The sequence below is a fragment of the Oncorhynchus kisutch genome, linkage group LG15 (genome assembly GCF_002021735.2).
Source record: "Oncorhynchus kisutch isolate 150728-3 linkage group LG15, Okis_V2, whole genome shotgun sequence".
Classification (NCBI taxonomy): Eukaryota; Metazoa; Chordata; class Actinopteri; order Salmoniformes; family Salmonidae; genus Oncorhynchus; species Oncorhynchus kisutch.
Window position 1 is genome coordinate 45,041,571 of NC_034188.2, and position 18,006 is coordinate 45,059,576.

General features: G+C 40.6%; 1 protein-coding gene across 1 annotated transcript in view; it reads right to left on the reverse strand.

The window, feature by feature from the left end:
- Positions 1-5,475: 5,475 nt before the first annotated feature.
- The window catches only part of abcg1 (ATP-binding cassette, sub-family G (WHITE), member 1), a 37,968-nt gene continuing 25,437 nt past the window's right edge, over positions 5,476-18,006 (reverse strand). Inside the window, exons 7-15 of the mRNA XM_020504652.2 lie at positions 13,943-14,066; positions 13,400-13,514; positions 12,960-13,105; positions 12,670-12,771; positions 12,073-12,241; positions 11,793-11,893; positions 10,873-11,031; positions 10,257-10,375; positions 5,476-8,518 (exon numbers count right to left, since the gene is read on the reverse strand). Coding sequence (XP_020360241.1) covers positions 8,290-8,518; positions 10,257-10,375; positions 10,873-11,031; positions 11,793-11,893; positions 12,073-12,241; positions 12,670-12,771; positions 12,960-13,105; positions 13,400-13,514; positions 13,943-14,066 — 1,264 coding nt within the window. The 3' untranslated portion in view covers positions 5,476-8,289. The remainder of the gene's footprint in view (positions 8,519-10,256; positions 10,376-10,872; positions 11,032-11,792; positions 11,894-12,072; positions 12,242-12,669; positions 12,772-12,959; positions 13,106-13,399; positions 13,515-13,942; positions 14,067-18,006) is intronic.

Sequence of the window (18,006 nt, forward strand, 5' to 3'; positions counted from 1 at the left end):
AAACCACACTGCTCGAAAGCATCTGCGTTGCTGAGCAGATGCTTGATGCTTTGGTTTAAATTGCAAACTCCACGAAGCCAAACTGCATAGAAAAATGGTTGCGTTTGGTGGCCAGTTTGGGGTCCGTATTGTGGGCAAACTGATTAGTTTGATAATTATGCCATCTGGTGATATGTTGTGGTACATGCATGGGTGTCCTACACATCACTGAGCGATCCTCGAGTTTGATGATTGCACAAAGTGGGACAGAGCCTATCCTAATTTGATCACTCTGTTGTCGCAAAGAATATTCCTGTGCTGCAGAAAATTCAAATGAGCCTCATTGATTTACATAAATTCACTGAAAACCCAAAGTTCTCCTTCTCTCTCTCTCGCTCAAACGCTAAAGCACCAGACAGAAAACATTTCCTTCTACTGTAGGTCCTACTGTTAAAAAATATATCTGAAATGCAGCCATACACATTTGTTTTCTATTCCCTTCCATAATAGACTTTATCATGTGTACCGTTATCTATACCGTGCTACTTTGAAAACATACAATCACCTATCAAAAGATCCCAGACAAAATGTACTCAATCTACAAGCAATCATATGTTGGAAATGACTTTTCTGTTATAGTTCTCCTAGCCTATCCAAATTAAGCCAAAAGATGAAGTGCCCTGTTTAGACAGTGGTTGGATTATATTTACTGATGAATAACAAGGATCCCATGGGGCATAAAAAACTGAGATATTGTTCAGAAATTAAAAAATACTGTCTTTGGATTGTTTACCCTTTGAATTACTACTAATGAGCGAGGTAGGTAGACATCATCTTCCTGTTGGAGAAACCGCCTGCTCACATCAATGAGAATTTGAAGTTCTGAGAGAAAGATAAGGGCAAGCATGCTTAAAGGGTGCTAAAAAAAATGTCATGAATTGAAATGTTTGGCATTCAATGAACTTCAAAATAATAAAACCATGAGGATGGTTACTTTATCATTGTTTTAATGTCATCAACATAGAAATGTGTGCCTATCAGGTTGAGTTTGTCCTGGATGTTTTTTGTCTGGCATGTTGATCTGTCATGTTTGTTTTTGAGTGTGTGAAACCTATAACCCACCCCTAGTACCCAATACAATTATGTGGGGATATAAATAGACTAATCAAGACAGGCCATGTGAAAAACATTGCAACTTTATTAATATCATTCATCTACAATGTCAGTACGTAACAGTTCACACGTTGCAGAAAATATGAGCTATAGACTGAGTATCTCAACACTTGAAAATAAAATATTATTCAAATACAGCTTTAGTTTGATGCAATAATCGACCTACAAAACATTATGGAGCGGGATGTAGATTATTTTGGTAGATAAAAGGGTCTGCAGTTTACCATGAGGTAATCTACACTGAGTATACAAAACATTAAGGACACCTGCACTTTCCATGACAGACTGACCAGGTGAAAGCTATGATCCCTTATTGATGTCACTTGTTCAATCCACTTCAATCAATGTAGACGAAGGGGAGGAGACAGGTTAAAGAAGGATTTTTAAGCTTTGATACATTAGAGTCCATGGCTCAACAAATTGAGGCTGTTCTGAGGAAGAAAGGGAGGAGGTGCAACTCAATATTAGGTGGGTGTTCTTAATCGAATCAAATCAAATTTATTTATATAGCCCTTCGTACATCAGCTGATATCTCAAAGTGCTGTACAGTAACCCAGCCTAAAACCCCAAACAGCAAGCAATGCAGGTGTAGAAGCACGGTGGCTAGGAAAAACTCCCTAGAAAGGCCAAAACCTAGGAAGAAACCTAGAGAGGAACAAGGCTATGTGGGGTGGCCAGTCCTCTTCTGGCTGTGCCGGGTGGAGATTATAACAGAACATGGCCAAGATATTCAAATGTTCATAAATGACCAGCATGGTCCAATAATAATAAGGCAGAACAGTTGAAACTGGAGCAAGCACGGCCAGGTGGACTGGGGACAGCAAGGAGTCATCATGTCAGGTAGTCCTGGGGCATGGTCCTAGGGCTCAGGTCAGTTGAAACTGGAGCAGCAGCACGGCCAGGTGGACTGGGGACAGCAAGGAGTCATCATGTCAGGTAGTCCTGGGGCATGGTCCTAGGGCTCAGGTCCTCCGAGAGAGAGAGAGAGAGAAAGAGAGAATTAGAGAACGCACACTTAGATTCACACAGGACACCGAATAGGACAGGAGAGGTACTCCAGATATAACAACTGACCCTAGGCCCCTACACATTAACTACTGCAGCATAAATACTGGAGGCTGAGACAGGAGGGGTCAGGAGACACTGTGGCCCCATCCAAGGACACCCCCAGACAGGGCCAAACAGGAAGGATATTAACCCCACCCACTTTGCCAAAGCACAGCCCCCACACCACTAGAGGGATATCTTCAACCACCAACTTACCATCCTGAGACAAGGCTGAGTATAGCCCACAAAGATCTCCGCCATGGCACAACCCAAGGGGGCGCCAACCCAGACAGGGTGACCACATCAGTGAATCAACCCACTCAGGTGACGCACCCCTTCCAGGGACGGCAGGGACGGCAGGGACGGCCCCAGTAAAGCCAGTGACTCAGCCCCTGTAATAGGGTTAGAGGCAGAGGATCCCAGTGGGAAGAGGGTAACCGGCCAGGCAGAGACAGCAAGGGCGGTTCGTTGCTCCAGAGCCTTTCCGTTCACCTTCCCACTCCTGGGCCAGACTACACTCAATCATATGACCCACTGAAGAGATAAGTCTTCAGTAAGGACTTAAAGGTTGAGACCGAGCTTGCGTCTCTGACATGGGTAGGCAGACCGTTCCATAAAAATGGAGCTCTATAGGAGAAAGCCCTGCCTCCAGCTGTTTGCTTAGAAATTCTAGGGACAATTAGGAGGCCTGCGTCTTGTGACCGTAGCGTACGTGTAGGTATGTACAGCAGGACCAAATCAGAGAGATAGGTAGGAGCAAGCCCATGTAATGCTTTGTAGGTTAGCAGTAAAACCTTAATCAGCCCTTGCTTTGACAGGAAGCCAGTGTAGAGAGGCTAGCACTGGAGTAATATGATCAAATTGTTTGGTTCTAGTCACGATTCTAGCAGCCGTATTTAGCACCAACAAGTTTATTTAGTGCTTTATCCAGGTAGCCGGAAAGTAGAGCATTGCAGTAGTCTAACCTAGAAGTGACAAAAGCATGGATTCATTTTTCTGCATCATTTTTGGACAGAAAGTTTCTGATTTTTGCAATGTTACGTAGATGGAAAAAAGCTGTCCTTGAAATGGTCTTGATATGTTCTTCAAAAGAGAGATCAGGGTCCAGAGTAACGCCGAGGTCCTTCACAGTTTTATTTGAGACGACTGTACAACCATTAAGATTAATTGTCAGATTCAACAGAAGATCTCTTTGTTTCTTGGGACCTAGAACAAGCATCTCTGTTTTGTCCGAGTTTAAAAGTAGAAAGTTTGCAGCCATCCACTTCCTTATGTCTGAAACACATGCTTCTAGCAAGGGCAATTTTGGGGCTTCACCATGTTTCATTGAAATGTACAGCTGTGTGTCATCCGCATAGCAGTGAAAGTTAACATTATGTTTTCGAATAACATCCCCAAGAGGTAAAATATATAGTGAAAACAATAGTGGTCCCAAAACGGAACCTTGAGGAACACCGAAATTTACAGTTGATTTGTCAGAGGACAAACCATTCACAGAGACAAACTGATATCTTTCCGACAGATAAGATCTAAACCAGGCCAGAACTTGTTCGTGTAGACCAATTTGGGTTTCCAATCTCTCCAAAAGAATGTGGTGATCGATGGTATCAAAAGCAGCACTAAGGTCTAGGAGCACGAGGACAGATGCAGAGCCTCGGTCCGATGCCATTCAAATGTAATTTACCACCTTCACAAGTGCCGTCTCAGTGCTATGATGGGGTCTAAAACCAGACTGAAGCATTTTGTATACATTGTTTGTCTTCAGGAAGGCAGTAAGTTGCTGCGCAACAGCCTTTTCTAAAATTTTGGAGAGGAATGGAAGATTCGATATAGGCCGATAGTTTTTTATATTTTCTGGGTCAAGGTTTGGCTTTTTCAAGAGAGGCTTTATTACTGCCACTTTTAGTGAGTTTGGTACACATCCGGTGGATAGAGAGCCGTTTATTAGGTTAAACATAGGAGGGCCAAGCACAGGAAGCAGCTCTTTCAGTAGTTTAGTTGGAATAGGGTCCAGTATGCAGCTTGAAGGTTTAGAGGCCATGATTATTTTCATCATTGTGTCAAGAGATATAGTACTGAAACACTTGAGCGTCTCTCTTGATCTTAGGTCCTGGGAGAGTTGTGCAGACTCAGGACAACTGAGCTTTGAAGGAATACGCAGATTTAAAGAGGAGTCCATAATTTGCTTTCTAATAATCATAATCTTTTCCTCAAAGAAGTTCATGAATTTATCACTGCTAAAGTGAAAGTCATCCTCTCTTGGGGAATGCTGCTTTTTAGTTAGCTTTGCAACAGTATCAAAAAGGAATTTCGGATTGTTCTTATTTTCCTCAATTAAGTTAGAAAAATAGGATGATCGAGCAGCAGTAAGGGCTCTACGGTACTGCACGGTACTGTCTTTCCAAGCTAGTCGGAAGACTTCCAGTTTGGTGTGGCGCCATTTCCGTTCCAATTTTCTGGAAGCTTGCTTCAGAGCTCGGGTATTTTCTGTGTACCAGGGAGCTAGTTTCTTATGAGAAATGTTTTTAGTTTTTAGGGGTGCAACTGCATCTAGGGTATTGCGCAAGGTTAAATTGAGTTCCTCAGTTAGGTGGTTAACTGATTTTTGTCCTCTGGCGTCCTTGGGTAGACAGAGGGAATCTGGAAGGACATCAAGGAATCTTTGTGTTGTCTGTGAATTTATAGCACGACTTTTGATGTTCCTTGGTTGGGGTCTGAGCAGATAATTTGTTGCAATTGCAAACGTAATAAAATAGTGGTCCGATAGTCCAGGATTATGAGGAAAAACATTAAGATCCACAACATTTATTCCATGGGACAAAACTAGGTCCAGCGTATGACTGTGACAGTGAGTGGGTCCAGAGACATGTTGGACAAAACCCACTGAGTCGATGATGGCTCCGAAAGCCTTTTGGAGTGGGTCTGTGGACTTTTCCATGTGAATATTAAAGTCACCAAAGATTAGAATATTATCTTAATGTTTTGTATAATCAGTGTATCGTGTAGATATAAAGAGGATTCAAAGGAGGAAAAGCTAAACAATTGGAAAAACAAACCAATGTACAAAAAATCATTTGGTAATGCCTCACATTTTTTATAGAAAGCTGTTCCAATGAGTTCAGAACTTCAGAGTGGGGTTTGTCTAAACATTAAACTTTTAAAGCCTCCTCCCCAGCAAGCCAATTAAACATATTTAATAATACTATCCTATGTACTGAAAACATGTTCATAACACTGCCATTAAAACATAGCTTTGAAATAGTGTAACATGCAACATTTCCTCTGCAGTGTTTTATTAGTTTCAACCTCTGTGTGTGAAATATTGCAACACAAAATAAAGTAATGACAAAAACATACCAATCTACAAAAGCATATTATCATGTTTTACAAAAGGTTTTGCATTGATATTTGCAGTATCACATTATGTAGAGTGTGTCATTTGTTTTCAAGTTTAAAAAAATTAATCATACTTTCTAGGCCAACACTTTTCAGAAAATGTACATGATTCTTGATGTGAAGTAATTATGGAATTGAATATAGGCTTGATAATCAATATTGACGTGCAATTGAATCAACATTATTAGTTCCAATGTGCAGCTGGTTCCATATGTTTTAATGCATATGGATGGTGTGTTGTAACCATGACTATGTCCAGCGGAGTGTTTGTCTGTCAGGGTTGGGGTCAATTCGAAATGAAGTCGGTCAATTCGAATTGAAGTCGGTCAATTCGGGAAGTTAACTCAAATTCCAATTCAATAATACTTTGACCCCAACCCTGTCGTCAGTAGAACCTTACAGATGATGAGAATATAATCTTAGGTTGTCAAAGGCAGTATGAAATTGTCTGATATTTAATTAAAAATATATAAAGTATATTTTTCAGGCCATATAAGTAAACCACTAAAGAGATTAAGCAGCTTAATTTGTTTCATGCAGTTCTGCTGTCATGTTATGCAACCTGTACATCGTTTTAATGCCTAATTCACAATTTAAAGGGATAGTTCACCCTAACGACATATTGAAATTATGACATGAATGCTAAAAAGTTAGCATTTGGAGACAGTGGTCCAATAAACAAAACCAAAGCATGGATTGCTGTCTTAACTTGTCCATAGACTACTTACAGGGTAAGAAAACCAATGTAATTTTTTAATTTGGGTGAACTATCACTTTAATGCATTCCTTTGCTATTCATTCCAATATTTTTTAGGTTTACACATGTGGCCAGTGCATGTTCCTCTCACTATGGTAAACAAATGAAAGCCATGTATATTGACAAGATGCCATGAGGTCATATCATTTCCTTTTCACAGGGAGCAAACCTATCAAAAGAGAATAAGCTCTATTTTCGGCTGGAGCTACGCGGCACAAGTGCCAAACGCACAAATTCAGCATGTAAAAACTGTCGCTTTGGCGTTTTCCACCCCATGTGCCAGGTTCAGCAGCGCATCAGTCTAATATCAGGTTGCTTGCGCTGTGTAAATATTTTAGGCGTGCCCTTGAAAACAAGTTCAAAAGTGACAATTTCATGCAGCGCATATCGGGAGACACCGGTTAATTCGCCACCAGAGAGGGGAGCCCCTGCTGCACGCTGGTGTCACTGGGCACACAATTAGATTCTCTTCTCTGTGATTGTGTCCTGGTGGAAGTTGGAATGCCAGGTATGGCGGTGGTTAACTGGCTCTCCAGGTTTAAGACCAATGAAAAGCCGGTCTTTGCGGTTGGTAATGGCAAGGATTTTGTGAGCTGAAGCGCAACCTATCCAGCTGTGACCCTTATACTCATGGAAGAAGAGAGGATATGTTTTCTCATTTGGTTTCATTTGATTAAACATTTTGCATAATCCTCCCTTCCTCTCAATGAAGGCAGTTGTTTTGTCCTGCCCAATGCGTTCGCCAAGTGGCCAAGCCTAACAATAAAGGGTTTCGCTAGTGAGACCGCTTTGAAATACATCTTAACCAACAAAGCTTAATTAAAAATGAACGTTTGGGAGCAGAAAAACAGAAAAAACATTAAGTGGACATCCCCTTATATAATATATATATATGTATGTATGTATGTATGTAATTTTAGCCAGCTCCCGTTTTGGACGTGCGTAAAAAAAAAACTCCACGCAGGCTACTTGTGTCCATATGCCCATCATGAAAGGAGAGATGAGATAATGTTGGTGACCCTTTAGAACTTATTTTCCTGTAACAATTGCTTGTTTTCCGTTTCATATGATTATAAACCAAGCCATCCTGTAGTCTACCCTTAAAGGGAAACACCACATTTTTTCCAACTTCATATTCATCATCACCCCAACATCAACATGTGAAAATGGTGAGTTTCTATGTTTTGTTGTAAAAAAAAGATAGAGGAAGATAAGTGTTTCCAATGACATCATCGGTGTGCATAATGTGATTTTGACCAATTGTGAGTAAACATTTCCTACTAATGGTCTACTAATTGGTTGATGATGTCATTGGAAACACTTGTTTACTACAAAACATTTAAACATGTATTTAGACATAGCCTACTTAAAACAACTTTTTCTTTTGATTAGAATTTGATTAGAATGATTCACTCTTTTTAGGCCTCATCAATAGTGAATTACATCTTGCTTATTGACAACGTTTGGTATGTCCATGGCTCAGCCATAATGACATTTACAGTAGGCCTAGCTCATATCAGTGTGAATGCTATGTTTAATAATATATTTCCATATTGAAGCAATGCAATTAGATAGAGCAATGTGGACTGCCAACATGTTCAATATATTTAGGAAAGATGGGTAGGCCTACATTTAGTTAGTTTGTTTCTATAGGCTATTTAACAAACTAGGCTATAGCGGACTGACATTCAAATTGGCGTTGATGATAATGCAAAACATAAAAGACTGTAAAGCAACCACATATTTAGCCATGGAGAATGTTCTGATTGGCCAGTCAAGTGTCAAAATCCAGCCCTTTCGTGCCACCGCCACATAGTGTACCCATAATTTCTGCAGTGTGCATGGTGTGTTTCTGGTCACTGCCTGGAGGTCTCCAGAAGCGGTATTCCAGCATGCAAGCGATCTAGGCCTTCTTCCTCCTACCCCCACTCTCCAGTCTACCTCTCTGCACTGATCTTATAGCGCAGCACAAAGTATGCGAGGAGTCGGAGGCTCACAAAGAACATGCCGAGCACTATGAAGTCAAGGTACAGTTTGGCATCTTCCACGTCAAGCTCTTTCAAGATGGCCTCCGACTTCTGGAAATGGCATGTTTCATCCTTGTTGCAGTGGAGGTCCTCCCGGTCCAGGCCATAGATGGAGAGGATGACACCTTCAAAGCCATACCTACAAAATAATAGGAACTGCTTTATGGTGCTGCTAAAGAGGATGAACAGTAGTGGGGTAAGTTGAGACATGTCTACATTCAGCATCCCTACGTCAATGGAAATACACTGAACAAAAATATAAATGGAACATGTAAAGTGTTGGTCCCATGTTTCATGAGCTGAAATAAAAGATCCCAGAAATGTTCCATATGCACAAAAAGCTTATTTCTCTAAAATGCTGTGCACAAATGTATTAAGACAATCCATCAACCTGAATGGTGTGGCATATAAAGAAGCTGATTTAAACAGCATGATCATTACACAGGTGCACTTTGTGCCTGGGAAAAATAAAAGGCCACTCTAAAATGTGCAGTTTTGTCACACAACAATGCCACAAATGTCTCAAGTTTTGAGGGAATGTGCAATTGGCATGCTGACTGCGCGAACATCCATCAGAGCTTTTGCCAGAGAATTTAACATTCATTTCTCTACCATAAGCTGCCTCCAATTTAATTTTAGAGAATTTGACAGTAATGTCCAACTGGCCTCACAACAGCAGACCATGTGTATGGCGTTGTGTGGGCCGAGCGGTTTGCTGATGTCAACGTTGTGAACAGAGTGCCCCATGGTGGCAGTGGGGTTATGGTACTGTATGGGCAGATATAAGCTACGGACAACAAACGCAATGGCAATTTCAATGCACAGAAATACCGTGACGTGATCCTGAGGCCCATTGTGAGGGCCATTTAAAAATAAAATAAAAGGTATCTGTGACCAACAGTCACCTGAAATCCATAGATTAGAACCTAATGAATACATTTTAATTGACTGATTTCCTCATATGAACTGTAAAATATTTTAAATTGTTGCATTTATATTTTTTGTTCAGTGTGTATATATAATTCTTTCTAAGAAAGATATCTACATATATTTCAGGATGTTGTGTTGTGTTGTGTTGTAGCCATCCGCAACCGGGAGACACGATTGGCCCAGTGCCAGACTCCATGTCATCCAATAAGACCTTGTGTGCCTCTGCTCTTCTATCATAGCCTCCCTTTCGCACAGATGCATGTCCGTTTTTTTTTCTCCCCAATGTACCTCTTCAGTGTCATTAAGTCTATTTTTTTCATCCCTTGCTGCTGCTCAAATGGACTTCACTTTTCTCACTTCTTTGGCTACTCTGTCAAGAACCACAATGGGGACTAGACCCCGGCTTGTTTTACATTTGTGTACACGGCGCATGATGATGTCGGCTCTGTAACAATACAAATGCACTCTTGAATTCATATGCATGACAGAATGCAAAAATAAATGCATATTATGTGTTAAACTGACATTTTGACTATTAGCCCACACAGTTACAAGGATGCACTTTCATGCTAGGTTTAGGACCTCATATTGTAGCTTATATAGACCTCAACTGATTGTATAAAACAATGTACTTTGGTTTAGATACAAGCATCATGAAATCTATAACACAAATTAATTTGACTTTGGGAAAATCTGTTTTTTTGGACATAACTTGCTTATCACTTTTTCCACATGGTTTCTTCTGTCACAGACTTCATGAAATGATTACCACTTCTTTGGTCACATGATTCATTTTGTGTATGGTTTCCTAGAAACAAGGGGTGGCTGAATTAACCCTTTGGCTCAACATACCCCCCTTTCCCCTACTGTTCAAGTGCTGAAAAAATGCCTCTCAGTATTAGGGGCAGGTCACATGCTCAGGAAAAAGTATCTGAAAAACTATTTACCTGACATATGAAATGTATGACATCCACTGAAGATACCACGGAATTGTGTCGAAACTGACGAAGAAGCCAGAGAAAAGCAGTACGGGTATGGCAGTCACCGGACCTACAAACGTGGCAACCTGAGACATGGACAAGTGCAACATCAGAGGCAGGATGTGACTCACTGTAACCATGTTACATGAAAATACTGCGGTTTATAGTGTCTGCTTAGAATAAAACTGGGTACCACTCTGAGAAACATAGAATTATATTCATATACCTCAGGTGGGTACTGTGTAAATACAATGTGGTTGGTGTGATTGTGCCAGGAAATACAGTTAAAAATATATGTATAAATATTTGTTTAATTCTAAAAAGTTGTATTTACAGATACATGTGGTACGGGGCGGCACTACCCTTAGACCAGCCACAAGCACAAAATATATTTTTTAAGAGCAAGTAATATCAATACTCAGTCGTAATTTGCTAATAATGTCAATACTCAGCCGTAATTTGCTAATAATATCAATACTCTGCTGGAATGGTCACAATAGAGTTTATTTGCAAATCTCAAGCTGCAAACAATAGGGGTAGCAGTTATTATTGCGTGTTAGTATTGAGTGAATGGAGGATGTACCTGTAGAGAGGTGGAAGCCGCTCCTATTAGCAGGCCCAGAGACTGAGCCACGAGAGAGGTGAGGACTCCCAGGGCCAAGAAAAGGATGAAACGCACAGCGTCAGGCGGCTGGGACGTCATCCAGTAGACGATGCTGCAGTAGGCGACTGGGAACACTATCTGTGAAGCAAAATAAGACAAATACTTGATTGTCCATTTGTGGACACATTTGTCCTGTCAGCTTTTCTTTCATGCACACGCACAAACAGTTCCACACAAGCCCAACCACACATTGACAGATTGTAAGGATAGTGTCAGTGCAGCACCCCAGGGTTGTCTAGGTGGTTAAGTGCCTTGCTGAAGGGCACAACAGCGGGAGAAGCTGTTGTTAACTAAGATTGTGATACGGCCACCTCACATTCCTCATGTTCAGCCAACAATATCACACCATGGAAAACACATTGAGTATCATTAAAACATCAAACTAAAACACTTTTCTTCATGTGGAGAATAAAGGCCAAGCTATTTGTGCTTTGAAATAATCATTTTGAAATTGTTGAAAAAAGCCAAATTAGATGCTATACAATACAAATTCAATACAATAAATGAAAACATGCAGTAAACCTTTGTCACTTTAAATTTAGAGCACAGGGCGATGTCTGGTGACGCATAAAGCCTCCTTATGTAATGTTATTGTGGGATTTGTCCAAATCTGACAGACAGAATTGCTTTGATGCTAAAGCCACTTTGAGCTCCCATAACAGGTTTCTCGAGTTACAATCAATACCTTTGCTCTTTTCAGTGAATGATAGAATCATAATGTTTTTGTTGTTTTTTTCTCTTGTCTTTTACATTTTGATGAAATACCAACTTAGACCTTTTTTGGGATACAAAACTACTAAAAATGACCCTCCAGAGTTCTATGTGACATTTGCAATTACCTGGAAGGGGAGGTCCGCCATAGTCTTGGCCAGATAGTAAGCCTTCAGACTGTACCAGTAGTTCAAGTGCTCTCTTAGGAAAACTCCCATCTCTAAAGGGACTGCATTAGAGACGGAGGAAACAGCATCATAGTAATCTCATTTAAGTAATCAGAGCCAAGGTAAATCCCAGCACAGTCTACTCCTAACATACTGTATGCAATGGCTTCCGACTTGTAAATTCATGCACTAAATCAATGCACGCAGATGCCTGTCAGTAAGAAGAGCAGAGAATACTCACAGGTCAGAACAGTAGGCATTAGAGCAGCAAACATGAGGAAGAGCATGGAGAAGAAGAGGAAGCCAGAGTTGCTGAGCACTTTCTTGGCGTCGTTGCCGATGCCCAGGTAGAGCAGGCCAATCAGAATCCCAATTCCAATGTGAGAGCAGATTCTTAGGTGAGTCAGCACCTGTAGGACCAGAACAGGAGAAAAAGAGAACATGTTTTGTTTATATATTTTCCTATCCATTGCGCTTCTGCATCTGCGTTGCTTGCTCTTTGGGGTTTTATGCCAGGTATATGTAAAGCACATTGTGACAACTGCTGATGTAAAAATACATTTGGCTTTATAAAATACATTTGATTGAGAGGAAGGAGGGCAGAGAGGAAGAGGGAAAATGGAATTGCTATGCAAAGTATGGTATGAATAGATCTATTTTTTGTTTGTGTTATGACATTCTCATATCAATTTGTTGAACTTAGTTTTTTCCTCTTATCCTTTTCATTTGCTTTTGAATCATATTAAAATGTTTTGGGTTCATTACATAACATTTGGCTATTTTAAAAAGGAAGCTGTTGCAGTATAAAAACAAAACAGTAGGTGGCAGTGTGTCTTACCGTATCTCTAATAATGCTTTGAAACGTCCTTTTGAACAGGATGCAGAACTGAGTCAGACAACTGGCCGAGAAACTGTGGCAGCCCTCACTGGAAGAGGAGTCCTGAAAGGATTGGAGAGCAACATAGAGAGAGAAAAACAGAGACTGAACAACCTGAAGTGCTAAGACTTCTCAACATAAATTTCCTGAAACATTGAAATGAAATGCTTTGACTCTGAAAATAAAACTTCAGTGAGATTCTTAATTTCAACCCATTGAGAGCTGTAGTAATACACTAATCCCCCCTTTACCTCCTCAGATGATTTGTGCCACAGGAAGGGATTGAGGGGTCCATTGTTCATGTCTGTCTTGTAGACCTGCTCACATTTCCTCTCCTGCACGGCCTTCACCAGACGCGCCGTCTGATCTCCATACTCCCCAGACGCCACCTCCATCACTGGGATCAAATGGAGAGAGAGGTACGCATGTCACAGAAAGCCCAGTGATTATTGCATGGGAACCATCTGTAAAAGCTATTCTGAGAAAATGTATTTTCAGTTGAACTAATAGAAAGAATAGTTTCTAGAACGCTTTATACCAAAGTATACTAAAATAACTTCCTGGGACAGTTATTCTAAGAAAATAAGGCAGATTCCTGAATACACTGATATGCATGTGCAAATAAGGTTATTATAACAATGATGACAACACACTTTACTTGTTTCTTATTAAACTGGTAAGAGTTTCTCACCAAAGTCTGCAGGGTTGTGGTACGTTGGGCAGTTGAGCCCCAGCTCTCTAAGATAGGGGACCAGGTTAGGTACATTCCCTCTGTAGATACACTGGCCCTGACTAAGGACATACAGCTAGGGAGGGAAACACAGGGGCACGAAGCAATCAGGATACAGTACATTCATTTAGCAGACCATTCATTTAGTTATCAAAATAGTATTGGAATCATTGACATTAGGGGAAAAGGTTAGTCACACTAGGTACTGTATATACCAAGCATACACAGTTTGTTTTTACTTTGTTAAACAACTAAATTAGCCTGTTGATTTGTTTATTTGTTGGGGACCATGCATAAGTATTGTGCCACATGTATAGCTAGCTACATATCTAATTTCCAACTGTGATCCTTTGGTATAATTGTGCCTTTCATTGATTCCCATGCATTAGGCTAGCCTGAGTCCCAGATCTGTTTATGTTTTTCATGCCAATGGCGTAGGAGTTGGTAAGACAACTCAAACAGATCTGGGACTCAGGCTAACAGAAGGCCAGGTTGGAGGCTGACCTTGTTGAAGAGCTCAAAGAGCTTGGCGCTGGGCTGGTGGATGGTGCAGATGACGGTGCGGCCACCATGGGCCAGGGCCTTCAGCAGAGACAACACCTGGAAGCAGGAGGAACTGTCCAGGCCACTGCAAAACAGGGTATAGGGGCCAAGGTTAGTATATGGTGGACAATGTCAAAGCAAAGAATAGATTTGCTTTTGTACACCTAAAGTAACATCTTAGATCATCAATACGGAGGAGAAGCAAACTAGTGAAGTGAACTGGTAGAAGGACTCCAGCACATTGCATAAACTTGTACTATATGACAAAGCAACAAACACTAACGTGAGCTACTGAAGTTAACATATTTTTTTCTGCACACATGTTCTGTAACTAATCTAATGGCTTATCACTGGACACTGATATGAATCATATGTCAGTGATTTTGACCAGGTGAGAAGACTCTTTGGATTGAGTGTGTATCACAGTGCAGTTAAGCAGTCAGAGGTGACTGAGAGGAAAGGCGATCAGGAGTAAATCCCCTTAACTTGTTGTATCACGCTGCTGCTCTCAAAAACTATGACATCATTCCAGTTTTTGACCAGGGTCAATTCAAATTGAAGTCAGTCAATTCAGGAAGGAATTTTAACATTTTAAAATAAATAGTTTCTCCTTTTTGATTTATTGAGAAGTCATTGAAAATAAAATATTTTCTCAAATATTGAATTGGAATTTCAGTTTACTACTCTACATGAATTGGCTGACAATTCAAATTGACCCAAATCCTGTTTCAGACACATCTCTATCTCTAATAACAGTGGACAATGTACCCTAAAAACAACATTGAGCCTTAAATAACAAGACCACTTGAGAACGTTTATGGTAAGGTTAGCAAATGTGGTAGCTCTCCAGTACTCTGCTGTTTATTGATTGTATTTGTCAGGGACTTTCCATCTGCCCTATCTCAGTCCCATATGTTGTCAGATTGACTTTAGAAGATACCATTTCAGATGCTTGGAATATTTACAGTGCCTATAGAAAATCTACAACCGCCTTGGATTTCTTTTGGATTTCTGTTACAAAGTGGGATTAAAATGGATTCAACCCCCTAGAGTCGATTCAAATCCATCAGTTTAAACTAGAGTTATCAGTTTTGTTTGCATTCGATGTGTCTCAATCTACCGCAATGTGGCACTTGCGGTTAAAGGTGACAGAGCTAGAAGAGCGGTAATTTGTTAGACCATGAGACATCCCGAAAATCGGTCTTCTCACAAAATCTTATGTATTATGACGCCTCTGTGGAAAGGTGAGACTCACGAACACGCACATGATGGTTGTTGCTCTAGGATGTAGAATTTTTTTTATTGGAAGTACAGTGCATTCGGAAAGTATTCAGACCATTTGAGCTTTTCCACATTTTGTTACGTTACAGTCTTAATCTAAAATGGATAAAATAAAAAATAGAACACCTTATTTACATAAGTATTCAGACCCTTTGTTATGAGACTTGAAAATGAGCTCAGATGTATCCTGTTTCCATTGATCATCCTTCAGATATTTCTACAACTTGATTCAATTGATTGGACATGATTTGGAAAGGCACACACCTGTCTATATAAGATCCCACAGTTGACAGTGCATATCAGAGCAAAAACCAAGCCATTGAGGTTGAAGGAATTGTCCATAGAGTTCTGAGACAGGATTGTGTCGAAGCACAGATCTGGGGAAGGGTACCAAAATAATTCTGCAGCATTGTAGGCCCCCAAAAACACAGTGGCCTCCATCATACCTCAAGGGGTCTTAAAATTCCAAATCAAATAGTGGAAGTATCCTTGGTATGACCTTCTTAAAACAATTCCATATACAGTGGGGTAAAAAAGTATTTAGTCAGCCACCAATTGTGCAAGTTCTCCCACTTAAAAAGATGAGAGGCCTGTCATTTTCATCATAGGTACACTTCAACTATGACAGACAAAATGAGAAAAAAAATCCAGAAAATCCCATTGTAGGATTTTTTATGAATTTATTTGCAAATTATGGTGGAAAATAAGTATTTGGTCAATAACAAAAGTTTATCTCAATACTTTGTTATATACCCTTTGTTGGCAATGACAGAGGTCAAACGTTTTCTGTAAGTCTTCAGGTTTTCACACACTGTTGCTGGTATTGTGGCCAATTCCTCCATGCAGATCTCATCTAGAGCAATGGTGTTTTGGGGCTGTTGCTGGGCAACACAGACTTTCAACTCCCTCCAAAGATTTTCTATGGGGTTGAGATCTGGAGACTGGCTAGGCCACTCCAGGACCTTGAAATGCTTCTTACGAAGCCACTCCTTCGTTGCCTGGGTGGTGTGTTTGGGATCATTGTAATGCTGAAAGACCCAGCCACGTTTCATCTTCAATGCCCTTGCTGATGGAAGGAGGTTTTCACTCAAAATCTCACGAATCATGGCCCCATTCATTCTTTCCTTTACACGGATCAGTCGTCCTGGTCCCTTTGCAGACAAACAGCCCCAAAGCATGATGTTTCTACCCCCATGCTTCACAGTAGGTATGGTGTTCTTTGGATGCAACTCAGCATTCTTTGTCCTCCAAACACGACGAGTTGAGTTTTTACCAAAAAGTTATATTTTGGTTTCATCTGACCATATGACATTCTCCCAATCTTCTTCTGGATCATCCAAATGCTCTCTAGCAAACTTCAGACGGGCCTGGACATGTACTGGCTTAAGCAGGGGGACACGTCTGGCACTGCAGGATTTGAGTCCCTGGTGGCGTAGTGTGTTACTGATGGTAGGCTTTGTTACTTTGGTCCAGCTCTCTGCAGGTCATTCACTATGTCCCCCCGTGTGGTTCTGGGATTTTTGTTCACCGTTCTTGTGATCATTTTGACCCCACGGGGTGTGATCTTGTGTGGAGCCCCAGATCGAGGGAGATTATCAGTGGTCTTGTATGTCTCCCATTTCCTAATAATTGCTCCCACAGTTGATTTCTTCAAACCAAGCTGCTTACCTATTGCAGATTCAGTCTTCCCAGCCTGGTTCAGGTCTACAATTTTGTTTCTGGTGTCCTTTGACAGCTCTTTGGTCTTGGCCATAGTGGAGTTTGGAGTGTGACTGTATGAAGTTGTGGACGGGTGTCTTTTATACTGATAACAAGTTCAAAACAGGTGCGATTAATACAGGTAACGAGTGGAGGACAGAGGAGCCTCTTAAAGAAGTTACAGGTCTGTGAGAGCCAGAAATCTTGCTTGTTTGTAGGTGACCAAATACTTATTTTCCACCATAATTTGCAAATAAATTCATTAAAAATCCTACAATGTGATTTTCTGGATTTTTTTTCTCATTTTGTCTGTCATAGTTGAAGTGTACCTACGATGAAAATTACAGTCCTCTCTCATATTTTTAAGTGGGAGAACTTGCACAATTGGTGGCTGACTAAATACTTGTTTGCCCCACTGTAGCTTAGTAGAACCCTTCTCCATCTCCGGGCTTAGACAAGGCTTAGATTGTAATGGGTGAATTGTCTTTTTTTTAATCAACGACCTACACAAAATACTCTGTAATGTCAAAGTGGAAGAGAGATATTCATTTTTTAAGATTTATTAAAAATAAAACGAATATACCTGGATTATTTTCACCCCCCGGAGTCAATATATGAGTCTTCTTGGGTAAGTCTCATAAGAGCTTTACTACACATCTGTATTGTGCAATATTTTCCCATTATTCTTTTCAAAATTCTTAAAGCTTTGTCAAGGTGTTGGGGATCATGGCTAGACAGCAATTTTCAAGTCTTGCCATAGATTTTTAAGCATATTTAAGTAAACACTGTAACTTGGCCACTCAGGGACATTCATCATTTTCCTGGTAAGCAACTCCAGTGTAGATTTTGCTTTGCATTGTAGGTTATTGTCCTGCTGAAAGGTGAAATCCTCTCTCAGTGTCTGGTGTAAAGCAGACTGAAGCAGGTTTTCCTCTAGGATTTTGCCTGTGCTTAGCTCCATCCCGTTTCTTTTCCTCCTGAGAGACTCCCCCAGTCTTTGCCAATGTCAAGCATACCCATACCATGTTGCAGCCACCACCACCATG